Raw genomic sequence first — 15,302 nt, forward strand, 5'->3', positions numbered from 1 at the left:
TACGGAGTGGAGCCGTGTGTAAAAGGTGTACAGAGCAGAGCCGCATGTGTACGAGGTTTACGGAGTGGAGCCATGTGTGTTCTGAGTGGAGCCGTGTGTGTGCGAGGTGTACAGAGTGGAGCCGCGCGTGTACGGGGTGTACAGAGTGGAGCCGCGTGTGTAAGGGTTGTATGTAGTGGAGCTGTGTGTGTATGGGGCATATTAAATGGAGCCCTGTGTGTACAAAGTGTACGGAGCTGAGCCGTGTGTGTGTGGAGCAGAGCCGTGTGTATGGAGCGAAGCAGAGCAATGTGTGTACGGAGTGGAGCCACATGTGTATGGAGTGGAACCACGTGTGTACGAAGTGTATGGAGCAATGCCGCATGTGTACAAGGTTTAAGGCATGGAGCAATGTGTGTACAAGGTGTACAGAGCGTGGCCACGTGTGTAAAAGGTGTACAGAGCAGAGCCGCATGTGTACGAGGTTTAGGTGGAGCCGTGTGTACTGAGTGGAGCCGTGTGTGAGAGGCGTAAAAAGCGGAACCATGTGTGTATGAGGTGTGCGGAGCCATACATGTACAAGGTGTATGGTGGGGAGCATCCTTACCTCCCAGCGGAACAGTACTGATTTTGAGAGAGAGTCTGCCCCGGCCGGGAGCTTACTTTTCCCACGGACACAGGGGTACATGGCAGAACCCCGAGGAGCACTTTAAAATTCGCACATGACGTTCCACTGGAAGTGACATGCTAGAAGCTGACTGGAAATGAGGGAATTTCGGGAGGAGATTGTGACGGAACCATGGAGGCACTTCAGGGAATGCTTGAGATCCATCATCGTGTCCTCGGACAGCATGGACAGTGGGATTGCCTTGGACTCAGGGATGCTGGCCATGTGAGTGGATCATGATATGTCCTGCATTGGGAGGCTCAGGTACGCACTACAATGGGAGCTGGGCTGCTATAGTATCTTTATAGAATCTTTCTTTCTTTCTCTCTCTGTTCTTTCTTTCTCTAATCTTTCTTTTTTTCTTTCTCTCTCTCTTTGTTCTTTCTCTCTCTCTCTCTGTTCTTTCTCTCTCTCTCTGTGTTCTTTCTTTATTTCTCTTTCTTTCTCTCTGTTCTTTCTTTCCTCTCTTTCTTTCTCTCTCTGTTCTTTCTTCCCCCTCTTTCTTTCTCTCTCCCTGTCTGTTCTTTCTTTCCCCTCTTTCTTTTTTTTCTGTCTCTCTCTGTTCTTTTTATCTGCCCCCTCTTTCTCTCTCTATCTGTTCTTTCTTTCTTTCTTTCCCCTTTGTTTCTTTCTCTCTGTTGTTACTTTCTTTCCCCTTCGTCTTTCTTTCTTTCTTTCTTTCTTTCTTTCTTTCTCTCTCTGTTCTTTCTTTCCCCTCTTTCTTTTTCTTTATCTTTCCCCTCTTTCTCTCTCCCTCCCTCTCTGTTCTTTCTTTCCCCTCTTTCTTTTTTCTCTCTCGCTGTTCCTTTTTTTGTCCCCTTTCTTTCTCTCTCTCTGTTCTTTCTTTATTTCCCCTCTTTCTTTCTTTCTCTCTTTCTCTTCTTTCTTTCTTCTTTCTTTCTCTCTCTGTTCTTTGTTTCTTTCCCCACTTTCTTTCTCTCTCACTCTTCTTTCTTTCTTTCTTTCGCTCTCTGTTTTCTTTTCTCTCTCTGTTCTTTCTTTCTTTCTTTTCCTCAGTACTAGTCAGTGTGCCCACAGTACTGGTAGAATAAGAGGGGTAGGAAACTAGGTGTCACTGGTCACATTGAGCCTTTCATACTTTTTACTGGTGTATAATCATATGCCCTGCGTACCCCCATAAAGTGGGCCAGCCCCAGATAACAGGGTACAAACAAATCACTATTACTATCAGTCCAAGTGGACAATTATATACATAAAGGTAATGATGTCCCTGTGCCAAGCAGTGCAGAGGATCAGAATACACTGAGGAGACCAGAGCAGCGGGGTTTGGGGAGAAGAATGACATGGGGTCCATTATGCTGTATGAAGTAATATATGGGGCCCAATATACAGTATAGAGCATTATATGGGGACCATAATACTGTATGGAGCATTGTGTGGGGATAGGGGATGACTTTCTGTTTGTTGTGGATCTGACCGCTGGGACCCCAATGATCTTGGGAAACATAGCTTTGAAGAGCACCAAGTAAATGGAGCTGTGGTCAATCATGCGCACTGTGGTGCCATTCACATGTAGCTCTTCAAATAACCAAGAGAGTGATGAGGGGATGACAAAGTAAAGCAAAAATTCACTGATCGGGGTGAGGAGTGTTATAGTTTGTGGGCTGGTGGGATTTGTGTGGCAGGACTGCATTTTTGTCCCAGTCTGGCCCTGTGCCAGGCCTACCATTGCCATTAATTACCCTTGTTCTGGATACTGCTGAGTTGTTCTTGTATGTGCGTGTGATGCCGCTGACATCCTTGTGTTTGGACACCTTTTTTTTACTATTTATCTAAATCAAAATGTCCACTATTGTACTCAGTTTTACAATATAGATATAAAAATTTACTTTGTGTGTGCGGGGGGGCGTCATTTTGCTATTCGCCTCAGGCAGCAGAGAGGCTAGGCTCACCCCTTCTAAGGCAACAAGCTTTACACAAAATAAAAGTGTAAAAAACTCAAGAAGAAGCTGAAAATTATAATAAGCAGAAAATAGCAGAATTGCTGGTATTTACAAGCACTGTAGGAGAAAACCCACTTATAAAGATGGGAGTAAAGGGCCCATTTTGTGACACATCAGCGATCTCTCCAGCGAGATCGCTGTGTGTGACATCCAGCAGCGATCGGCCCCCCGCGGGGTATCGCTAATCATGCTGGATCGTCCTGGCCTGTTTTTTCATCACTGATCTCCTGATGGCCAGCGCGCATCACTGCGTGTGGCAGCGGGAGCCAGTGATGAGCGACGCTGCACGCCGGTTACCAACGTATACATCGGGTTTCTAAGGGCCGCGGGGCCCTTAGAAACCCGATGTTTACCCTACATACCAGCGTGCACTGCAGGCAGGGCGGGAGGTGGAGGCAGAGCGGTGCACAGACCGGAGTAGCAGATAGCAGAGCTCGCTGGTATCTAGGGTAAACATTGGGTTTCTAAGGGCCCCGCGGCCCTTAGAAACCCGATGGTTACATTGGTAACCAGCGTGCTCGCTGGTCCTGATCGCTGGAGGGGCTGTCTATGAGACAGCTCACCAGCGATCAGCTAACAATGTCCCAGCGATCCCATCCACGTCGGATCGTTGGTGGGATCGCTGGTGGGATCGCTGGGACATCGTTATGTGTAACGGTACCCAAGGCCTGTTTCACACATCAGTTTTTTTGTGTCAGTTAAAATCCACCAAAATGGCGGAAAGCAAATCCATTGTTAACTGATGTGAACGGATTCCACCGGACCGTTTTTTTTTGACGGATCCGCTGAATGAAAAATTTTAAAGGAACCGCTGCCCAGGAAGAAGAGAGAGAGAGAGAGGGAGAGAATTTTTTCTGTCCGCCAGAAATGATTTCAGGGTTAAATTTCTGCCTGACTTCATTCCTCCGGGCATGCGCACTATAAAAATGCAGATCCTGTAGCACACAAAACGTAGCATGGTCCGTCCAGGCATCTCGGCGGACGCAAAAAAATTGACGGATCCGCAAAAAAACGGACCCAACGGATGGCCATCCGTCAAGATCTGCCGGTAATGCAAATCAATGGGGGAAAAACGGATCCGCCCAAAAAAATGGTGGATCCGTTTTTTTTGCAAAAACGGCGGATTTTGACTGATGGTCAAAAACGGAAGTGTGAAACAGGCCTTACGCTTTCAGATGAATCATGTGATAGTGACAGTACACACTGCACAGCGCTGAGATATTCATCTAAGGTCCAGATAAAATACTGTTGGCCAGTAATCGGCCAGTCTTGCAGGTTATATGAAATTACGTGACTTCCAATGAAAAGAAAAAAAAAGGTTATTTTCTTGTGTTCCAGCAAATTCTTTGTACCTCATCACTTCCTATTGATTCAATTTCCTTGTAGTATAAAAGCAGTAAATGCCTGTAGTCAGCATTTTATTAAGATACATGACTCGGAGTCAGAGGATGATGGACACGCTGAGATCGGGTATGGCTGTTATTTCCTCACCCTCATCATGATATACATGTAGAAAGTAGAGAGTAGGGAGTAATCACATTTACTTCATTTATTTTTACACTGTTTATGTTTCTAATTATTTTTACCCAACAGGCTAAATTATTTTATATGTTTTACATGTTGATAGTTCAAATTTTTTCATATGTAGTGAAACTGATGGATTTTTTAAAATTTCTATATTTTTATATTTAGAAAATGGGGATATTTCAAACATTTATTTTTTGTTCTTTTTTATATTTTCTAAGAAGATGTTTTTAAATTCTTTTTAGTCTTTTCTTAATTCATTTACAGGACAAAAAAATAAAGAGCGCTTGTACAGTTTGGTGCAACAATATTTGGATAGCGATACTAGCTTTGGCATTTTAGCTGTTTGTCAAAACATATTTAAGATCTAGTTATTTAATCAATATGAGCTTAAAGTGCAGACTGTCAGCTATAATTTGAGGGTATTCACACCCTATTTAGAGTCAGGCTGAGTGCAGACGGACTTTTTAGCCCTGCGGATTTTTCTGCGCAGAATTGAAGAAATCCGTAGGTCAAATAACCTGCGTTTTTCCTGCGGATTTCTTCCATTTTTAATGCGGTTTTCTTGCGGTTTTTGTGCAGTTTCCACTGCGGATTTTGAGACTGGGGAGGTGGAACACCGCACAAAAGAAGTGACATGCTGCGGATTTTGTACCGCAGGAAAACCGCGCAGAAAAATCCGCAGCGTCTGCACAGCGATTTTTTTTTCCATTGATTTACATGCTACTGTAAATCAGACTGCGGATCCGCAGGAATTCTGCATCGTGTGCACACAGCCTAAAGGCCCCATCACACACAGCGAGATCGCTGATTTTGTGACGTCACAACGATCTCCCCAGCGATATCGCTGTGTGTGACAGGCATCAGCGACCGACCCCCCCGGGTATCGCTGATTGTGCAGGAATGTCCTGGGCCGTTTTTTGATCGTTGGTCTCCCACTGGCCAGCGCGCATCGCTGCGTGTGGCAGCGGGAGACCAACGATCAGTGACGCTGGGAGCTGGTATCCAATGTAAATATCGGGTAATTAAGCGAGCATGTCGCTTAGTTACCCGCTGTGTACCTAACATACCAGTTCACAGCATGAGCACGCTGGTTGCGCTGTTCCCGGTGGCTGGTGCTGTCCGCAGCTGACATTCTGCTCTCCTGCCCTGCCGGCAGGAGAGCAGAATGAATAAAAACCTGACGTGGGGTTCCCCCTCCTTTTTACAACCAACCAGACGAAACTAACAGCTGGGGGCTGCAACCCTCAGCTGTCAGCTTCAGCCAGGTTGGTTGTGAAGAATAGAGGGGTCCCCACACTTTTTTAAAATTGTTTAAATAAATAATTTTAAAAAATGGCGTGGGTCCACCCTATTTTTGACAACCAGCCTGACTAAAGCCGACAGCTGAGGGCTGATATTCTCAAGCTAGTAATTGGCCATTGATCTTAGCCCCCCAGCCTAAAAACAGCAGCCCCCAGCTGCCCAGAAAAGGCGCATCTCTTAGATGTGCCTAATCTAGAGCTTTGCCTGGTTCTTCCCACTGCCCTGTAGCAGTGGCAAGTGGGGTAATAAGTGGTTAATGGCACCTTTCTATTATAAGAGCCCGGATTAGTAATGGAGAGGTGTCAATAAGACACCGATCCATTACTAATCTTACAGTAAACAAAGGGTTAAATAAGCACACACACAATAAGAATAAATTATTTTAATGAAATAATACAACACACACATTTTTAGAATCTTTTTAGACTGGTAATTCCTTTAGCGAAGCCATTGATCTTCTGAAAAAAAAAGGGAAAATAATAAAACAAATCTATAATTACCTGTCCGGCGCTCAGTCACGTCCCACGGCATAAATCCATCTCAGGGGTTAATATATTTACAGTCGGAGCACTGGTTTAAAGAGACTAAAAGTAATTGGTTTAAAGGGACCAAAAGTAATTGGTCAATTATCTCAAAAGCTCTTTATTGGGCTGAATGGGCTATTCCCTCATTAATCCATCATCATTTAAGCAGGTAAAAGGTCTTGATCTGATTCCAGGTGTGGCATTTGTATTTGGAAGCCCTTGATGTGAACCCACAATATGCGGTCAAAGGAAGAGAAACAGAGCAACATTAGGCTGAAAAAAAAAGAAATACATCAGAAAGATGGCAGAAATGTTAGGAGTGGCCAAATCAACAGTTTGATATAGTCTGCAAATAAAAGAGCGCATATGATGAATTTGGGAGCTCAAAAAGACCTGGATATCCACAGAAGACAATAGTGGTGGGTGATCGCAGAGTCCTTTCCATGATGAAGGAACACCTTGTTGCCCAAACACATCGCAGGAAAAAACTTCTCACAATTCCAACAACTATTTGCTCTTTATCTTCCTACTCCTACTGATTTCAGGGGACATCTCCCCCAAACCTGGTCCACAACCCCTACCCTACCTCATATCGAAACCATAATAATATTAATATTACTAGCACTCCCTCATCTCCATATTTTAATTGTGCCCTCTGGAATCCACGGTCTGCTTGTAACAAGCTTCCTTTCCTACACAACTACTTTCTGAACAACTCTCTTAATCTGTTGGCCCTCACTGAAACCTGGATTCAGGATTCTGACACTGTCTCTCCTGCTGCCATTTCCTACGGTGGCTTACAATTCTCTCACTCCCCGAGACCCACAAACAGACATGGTGGTGGAGTCGGCATACTCCTGTCCCTACAATGCACTTTCCAGGTCATCCCCCCAGTTCCATCACTCTTATTCCCTTCTTTTGAGGTCCACACCATCAGGCTCTTCCATCCCCTCTCCCTCAGAGTAGCGGTCATATACCGGCCCCCAGGTTCACCCACCCACTTCCTTGACCACTTTTCAGCCTGGCTTCCGCACTTCATGTCCTCAGAACTTCCAACCCTTATCCTGGGAGAATTCAACATCCCCATTAACAGCCCTACTTCCACATCTGCATCCCAGCTTCTATCACTAACCACCTCTCTAGACCTCTCACAGCTTTCAACCTTTGAGACACACAAGGACGGTAATACCCTTGATCTGGTCTTCTGCTCTGTTCAATCTCCCATCTAAATAACTCACCGCTTCCACTCTCTGACCACAACATTCTCTCCTTCACGCTCACAAATCCTCGCCCACCCCAGCTCACTCCTACCTACCACACAGTCAGAAATCTACAAGCCATTAACCCTCAGACACTTTCTGACTCCCTACACTCATCACTGTCATCAGAGAGATAGGAAGAGAACCAGGAGAGAGCAGTGTCCTTAATGCGTAGTGACTGGAGCCTAGAGACTAGGAGATGGTGGTCAACAGCATCGAAAGCTGCAGATAGGTCAAGAAGAATGAGCAGAGAGTGGTCACCATTATGTTTTGCTGTCAGAAGGTCATTGGTCACTTTGATGAGTGCAGTTTCAGTCAAATGTAGGACACGGAAGCCAGACTGTGAAGGGTCTAGAAGGGAGTGAGTGGAGAGGTAAGGGGTAAGGCGGGAGTAAACTAGGTGCTCCAAAAGTTTAGAGATGAGGGGGAGATTGGAGACTGGTCTGTAGTTGTTTGTGCAGGATGGGTCGAGAGCGGGCTTCTTTAGTAATGGCGTAATGATGGCGTGTTTGAAGGAGGATGGGAAAATGCCCGAGGAGAGGGAGAGATTAAAGATTGTAGTTAGGTGGGTTGTGACGACTGGAGAAAGAGACTGGAGGAGATGTGAGGGAATGGGGTCGGTAGTGCATGTAGTCAGACGAGAAGAAGAGAGGAGTCTGGAGACTTCTTCTTCTGTGATGGGATCAAATGTGGAAAGTGAGCCAGGGGAGATGCAGGTAGGGATGGGAGTCACAGCACTTGGTGGTTGGGAGCAGATTTACTGATGGATATTATCTATTTTTTCTTTAAAGTGGGAGGCCAGGTCATCAGCACAAATGTCTGTGATAGGGGCTTGTGCTTTTGGCCTGAGGAGGGAGTGAAAAGTGTCAAAAAGTTTCTTGGGGTTGTTGGTTAGTGAGGAGATCAGGGTGGTGAAGTAGGTCTGTTTGGCGAGGTGAAGGGCAGCGTTATAGGTTCTTAACATAAATTTGAAGTGGATGAAGTCTTCTGGTGTGCGGGTTTTTCGCCATAGGCATTCAGCACTCCTAGAGCATCGCTGGAGAAGTTGAGTTTGCGATGTGAGCCAGGGCTGTTTAACTCTGTGCTAATGCTTATTGATGATGTAACTGAAGACAAAAGCAGCCAGATGAATTCTGCAGTGTACAGGGCTATACTTTCAGCTCAGATTCAACTAAATGAAGCAAGGTTGATTGGACAACACTTCATGGTACAGATAGATTATAACCAAAAACATACTCAGGAGTTAAGGCAAAGAAATTGAATATTCTGCAATGGCCGAGTCATCACCAGATCTCAACCCCATTGTGGACATATTTCACATTCTTAAGATAAAATTTAAGGCAGAAAGACTCACAAACAAGCAACAACTGAAGTCAGCTGCTGTAAAGGCCTGGCAAAGCGTCACACCACTCCCCCCTGCGTCCTGTCATACTTACCTGTCTGCGGCGTCCTAGCATGCCTCCAGAGTGGGTGCGTACCACCCTGTGTCCTTGCTTCCAGTCTCGCAGCCGGCTCCAGGGTCCCATCGTGTGCGCGTGTGCTGCTGAGCCTGCGGCCGCATGCATCTCGGGTTCTCTATGTTCCTGGAGGACCCTGACCTGGGAGTCCTGCTCCACCTATATCAGGCAGCCTCTTCCTGTAGGCTATGCCTGATTATCATTTGTGTCTGTGATTCAGGTCCTTGTTCTCCCCTGCATCTCTGTGCCTCCTGGCTACCTGTTCTTTGTTGCGCTGTGGTGCTACTTTCTCCTGTACCTTCACCTTGCTGCTTTTATGTTCTCTTTTAGGGCACGCCTGCTCCAGCCTTCGCCTGCCTCCAGCTGCATCACCATTCACCTTCTGTGTTGTCCGCTTCTGCTTACCCCTCTGTACTGACTGAAGTCCTTTCCTGCAGTCTCCAGTCTCTTCTTCCAGCCCCAAAACATCCCGCTCTGTCTCATAGAATCATAGTCTCCTCTGCTTGTGTCTCCTACTGATCTTCCCTTGGAACCAGCCGTCATGGTGATAGTCTCCCCTGGGCCTGCCTCTTATGCTCCCTGTATAGGGAGCGGTCCTCACTAGGCTAGCTCACCCGGGGGAGGTTTGTTGCCGTGATCCTGCGGGTTCACTTTAGGAGCTTCACAAGTTCTCACAGAAAGCATCACAAAACTGTCTTTGTCTCCAAAGGATTCCCTAAAAAGTATTAAAAACTTGAGATTTTGTGCACTGCAGGTGCGATTATGTCACTACATTGTGCCTGTAGTTCAATTCCTCAGTATTCACAGTGCACAGACTAAAGCAGAGTGTTGAGGGAATGGGGCGAGATGAGTAGTGTTATCTGAATTGTCAGTAATTGTGGGAGCATCATACTAAATGAGCGGCTATGGGGGCCATCATATTGACTGGAGAGCTGTGTGGACCCTTATACTGAGTGGTCCATAATGGTAAGTGGGGAGCTGGTGGGTCAATTACAATGAATGGGGGTTATGAGGGTCCCCAAACTGAGATGGGAACTGTGGGGGCTCCCATGCTAAATCGGGGTCAATCATACTGAGTGGTGTGCTGTGAGGGTCCTCCTTCTATGTAGGGGTCTGTGGTGGGCCATCATAATGAGTGGGTACAGTTGTACAGGGACCTGGAGCAGTTTGCCAAAGAAGAATGGTCTAAAATTCCAGCAGAGCATTGTAAGAAACTCATTGATGGTTACCGGAAGCGGTTGGTCGCAGTTATCTTGGCTAAAGGTTGTGCAACCAAGTATAAGGCCGGAGTCACACTGGCGATTTAAACGGCCGAGTTTCGCATGGTAATACACGGCGCTGCCGCCGGGACTCAGGAGCGGGGCGTGCAGCTCCATGTATTGCTATGCGGCCGCAAGCCCCGCTCCTGAGTCCCGGCGGCAGCCAGTGTGACTCCGGCCTTAGGCTGAGGGTGCTAATACTTTTGTCTGGCCCATTTTTGGAGTTTTGTGTGAAATGATCAATGTTTTGCTTTTTGCTTCATTCTCTTTTGTGTTTTTTCATTTAAGACAAATTAAATGAAGATAATAATACCAAAGAATTTGTGTTTGCAATCATTTTCAGGAAGAAACTGAGTATTATCTGACAGAATTGCAGCGGTGTCAATACTTTTGGCCACAACTGTACTTCCGGCCATCATCTTAAGGCTGGTTTCACACTTGCGTTTTTTTGTGCTGCTTTTTAGCGCAAAAAAAATGCGTTTTTTCCCCTATACTTTAACATGGGTGTGCATATGTGCGCATACATATGCGCACGTACGCGTTTGTATGCGCATGCGTTTTTTTGCAGTGTGTGCTCGGGCACACAAAATGCATCCTGTTGCAATTTTTGTGCGTCCGACTTGCCCCCCAAAAACGTATGCGCACGCAATGTGTTTTTTTACAGCAAAACACCCATTAAAGTCTATGGGTGTGCATATGTGTGCATTGTAATGCGCACGTATGCGAAAAAAAGCATGCGTTTTTTTAAAAAAATGCACCAAAACCCGCAAAAAACCGCACACAAACGCATGATGCGTTTTTTCATGCATTTCTGTGCGCAAAAAACGCGCAGCAAAAAAACGCAAGTGTGAAAGTAGCCTTAGTGTGTTGTTTTGGGGGATCCCATACTCAGTGGGGGTCGCTTCATTGTGTGGGGCCATCATTCTATATGGGGGCTATTATACTGCGTGAGGGGTTGTGGGGATCATTTTATGGTGTGAGAAGCTGTGGGGGCCATCATACTGAGTGTGACTGTGGGGGCTCCCATGCTGATTGGAGGGCTGTGGGAACTGTCATAGCGGGTGGGGGGGGGGTCTAAGCTTCCATGCTGATCATGTTGCTGTGGGGATCCTCTTTATGTTTGGACACTCTTTCTGTGCAGAGGCTGTGGAGACCATCATACTGAATGGGGAGTTGTGGTGGTCATTATACTGTGTGAGGGACTGTGGGGGCAATTTCACTGTGTGAGGGACCATTATACTGTGTGAAGGGTTGTTGGGCATTCATACTGTCTGACGGGCCGTGGGGGCCATCAAACTGAACAGGTTGCTGTGGTGCTATCATACTATTTGGGGGGCTGTAGGGGTTGCTTTAGTTAGTTGGGGCCATGAGGGGCCCTTGTTCTGTGTCGGGGAGCTGTGGGGACCCTTATACTATGCAGGGACCCTCACAGAGAGTATGGGGCTAGCTATGAGGGCCATGAAACTGAGTGGGGGCTGTGGGAACAATCATACTGAGTGGTGACATCATACTGGGTGGGGGACATAATACTGTGTTGAGAGATGTGCTATGTAGATATCCTACAGTTTAAGGGTAACATGCTGTGGAGGTATTATATTGTGTTATCGTCACTGTAGGAACATCATACTTTGCTGCAGGCACTGTGGAGTCACCACACTGTACTTGTGGGCTGAAACTGTTAGGGAATTCACTGTGGAAATACAATACTCAGTGCATTTGTGGGTGGGGTCATTTTTGTGAGCATTATGCCCAACAATGGCCATAAAAGGACTTGTGAGAACCCTAAGGGGTTTTAATAGGGACATAATTACTGTGTACATGCCACAATACATGTCCTTCTCCATTATAACAGTTGGGAGATATGACACCGCCAAACATATGTATATATCTCTTTTTTTGGGGAGATGGAAGGGGGTCCAATTAGAACTTTTGCAATGGGGACTTGTAATTTCTATGTATGCCACTGGCCTTTCACGTGTCCATGTCATTGTAATTCAATATGCCCTATCCAACCTCATCTGATCTGCTCAGCATAGATTGGGTAACAATGAGGAGGTGGAGGCTGGGGAGGAGGAACAGGAGCTGGCACTGTCAAAGGCCTAGGGCAATTTCATGACCCCCCTCAGCGTCCAGGCCCTGAAAACTGGGTATTTTTTTTACAATGAGTGAAAAGTTTTTAAAGATGGTCAACCAATATCTGGCCAACAAAATCAACAATTCCTCTGTGACCTTCAGCTATTCAGTCTCAAAGCTAGACACATAGCATGAGCTGTCCCTCTATGCCTTAGAGGTGTTGTTCTGACCTGGCGCTAGTGTCTTGTCTGAGCGGATTTTTAGTGCTGAAGGGTGGTCAAAACAGACAGACGCTTTTGCCTGTCAACAAAAGGTGCTGACAGCCTCACTATGATAAAAAATGAATAAAGCTTGGATTAGCCCCAACTTTTCCACACCACTAGATGACAGCAGCACCTAAAGTGTTTTTAAACTTCAATATTTGAATCCGGCCCGCCAGTTGTTGCCTTCAAGAGTCTATGGATGACTGGATGACCATACTCATAGTTTCTTCATGGCTTTGCACTGTGTGCAGTGCCTTTGTGAGTGTAGACGTGCCACTACTGCACTTTCTTAATTTTTTTATGAGGCACTCCAATTGGTGACTTCAAGGGTGTATGGATGACCCTGCTTTGTAGTTTTTGGCAGGCTTTGCATTTAGTGCACAGCCTTTATGAGTCTAGGAGTACCACTACATGACAATTTGAACAGAATATGTATGAGGACCTCCTTTATCTCTAATACACGGTGTGAATGAGTACCTCTTCCATTTCATTTTTTGACAGTTCTTGCTTCCTTCATAAATTGCACAGAAATTTCCATTGTTTTAATAAAAAAATGAATTTTGATTTACTTAAATTATTATTTTTAAAATATTTTTTCAATTTTGCCCTAAATACAAGTCATTATACTGGAAAAAAATGATTCTTAACATTTTTTCTCTTGTAAGCTATGTTCCAATTTCTCTTTTATTTTGTATGTTTTGGTGTCAGTCCTTAAAGTGGAGGAAAAGTGTGACACCATGGTTCTAAGCAGCGATCTCGGAGTTAGAGTTCCTTCCAGGGGTCTTCCCCATTCTGTTCTCCAAATCCTGACTCAACCACTTTGCCCCTGACTTGTTTGGAGGTCTTCATGGTGTTGTTTGGTTAGTGGTGCCTCTTGTTAATGGTGATGCAGCCTCTGTGGCCTGTCAGAACAGGTAAAGTGTATATACTGACAAACCATGTGACACTTAGATTGCACACAGCGGGACGTCCTGTCCTGTCCTGTGTGAACAGCCAGCTTCTTTAGCAATGACCTTTTGTGGCTTACCCTCCTTGTGGAGTATGTCAATGACGACCTTCTGGACATCTGTCAAGTCACCGTTCTTCCCCATGATTGTAGAGTCTACTGAAACAGACTAATGGACCTTCATAAAGGCTTAGGAAGCTTTTTCAGTTGTTTTTTATTAATTATTATAATTTACTGAGATAGTGACTTTTGGGTTTTCATTGTCTGTAAGCCATAATCATCAACATTAACAGAAATAAACACTTGAAATAGATCACTCTGTGTGTAATGACTCTATATAATACATGAGTTTTACTTTTTGTATTGAAGAACTGAAATAAGTTAACTTTTTGATGATATTCTAATTTTGTGAGAAACACTTGTATGTTTCACTTCCTCAGATGCTTTCTCAGGGTCAACAAAATCAACAGATAATTCTCTGCCACTCCCTATGACCTTGATCGGGCTTTCATTGATGGAATGTACAGTAGATCTGTCATTTGGAATGAGCTACGTTTTGACTTCAGCACTTGACAATAGCCAAAAAGAATTCAACACAGCAGATACCTGCCACAAGACAGCATGTGTCCCACACACTTGTGTGACAAATTTGTTCCTGGCTGTATAAAATCAGTAATGTAAATATACTTGGCTAGTCTTCTACACATTTATGCCACAATCATGTCCAGGATATTTTGTGATTGTTGCTTTAACTGCACTGATACTGGGGTGGTATCTGGCAAAGTTCACCTGGTGTTGTCACTTTTTATGTCCTATCACTTTTTATGTCCTGTCACTTTTCTTTTTACAGAAAGCATGAGCTCATACTTTAAGAAAAGACCGGTGATCATCACATACGGACTGCTGGCACTTTTATTTATCTTGGTTATTGCACTCTTCGTAACTGTTCATTATCAAAGTTAGTCACTTTTTTGTTCATTCTGTCCATTCATAGCCATATATTATCTGTGATGAATGTTTTTGTATTTATTTATACACTTTCCAACGCCTGAATATGCTAGTTGTACAGTGACCCCTCTACTTGGGTAATATTAGAGATGTAACTCTGTTGTTTTTTCCTCCTCGGTGACCCATTCCTAACAGAGGTGGCTGTGTGGAGCAGCAGACAATGAGGCACAGGGAAATTTGACAAATTCAAATTTTAGCAGATTTGCTGTTCTCCATTAAAGGTTTTATCCAAGACTGTTTCCGGCAATTTTTTTCTACTATTGGCCTAAGAATTAGTTGCTAACTACCTGCCTGTTCTGCCCTGCATCAATCTCTGCCGGCACAGAGAGGTCTAACACACCGCACCTACCTGAGATTCAGCAACTTCTCTTCAGCTTCTGTTCTGCTCATTTCATGCTGATTGACAGGCAACACTGGGAGCCGGTTGTCAATCAGCATGGTGTTGGCTGTCACATTTCATTGACATAGCAGCTCAGAAGTGAGATTGCTGCTCTGTTGACATGGAGCAGCGGAAACGGCGGTAGGAGCGAATGATGACCGCATTGTGCCGGCCCTGGGTAGAACAGGCAGGTAGTTAACAATCGTAAAAGAAAAGATAAAGTGGTCCTGGAAAAACCCTTTAAATAACTTTATTCACATCGCTATATTATGGGTTCCCAAACATGTTGATCAAGTGTGATCACCCCTTGAGGTCAGGAAAGATATTTTTCCTTTTTACATCCTCTCCTTTCCCTCTGGTAGAACTTGATGGACACGTGTGTTTTTCTAACCATACTAACTTTGTAATGTTATGAAAAATGTCACACCATAAGTAGCCAATTAGATGACATCTTTTAGTAAACAGGTCAGAAAATAAAAGCAGCAATGTCACCAGTTGTCAGGAGCCGATAAGGTCACATTATACTCTATTGATTTAGTCTCCATTACTCAGATTCCAAAGCAGAACAGAGAGATCTGTCCAGAAGGGACGCCATGGCCAGAGTGAACATCACTGGTAAGATGCCATTGTTCTCCTGTGGTAATGTGCTAGGTTATTGTCTTATAGCTCTTGAATCATTTATGCCCAGATACTTA

General features: G+C 44.9%; 1 protein-coding gene across 1 annotated transcript in view; it reads left to right on the top strand.

Annotated features, from left to right (window-relative positions):
- Positions 1–4,050: 4,050 nt before the first annotated feature.
- LOC141059513 (hepatic lectin-like) overlaps positions 4,051–15,302 on the top strand; it is a 58,110-nt gene continuing 46,858 nt past the window's right edge. The window contains exons 1-3 of the mRNA XM_073555681.1: positions 4,051–4,080; positions 14,071–14,178; positions 15,160–15,222. Coding sequence (XP_073411782.1) covers positions 4,059–4,080; positions 14,071–14,178; positions 15,160–15,222 — 193 coding nt within the window. The 5' untranslated portion in view covers positions 4,051–4,058. The remainder of the gene's footprint in view (positions 4,081–14,070; positions 14,179–15,159; positions 15,223–15,302) is intronic.

This window comes from Dendrobates tinctorius, unplaced genomic scaffold (genome assembly GCF_039654945.1).
Source record: "Dendrobates tinctorius isolate UK_male_01 unplaced genomic scaffold, ASM3965494v1 ptg000228l, whole genome shotgun sequence".
NCBI lineage: Eukaryota > Metazoa > Chordata > Amphibia > Anura > Dendrobatidae > Dendrobates > Dendrobates tinctorius.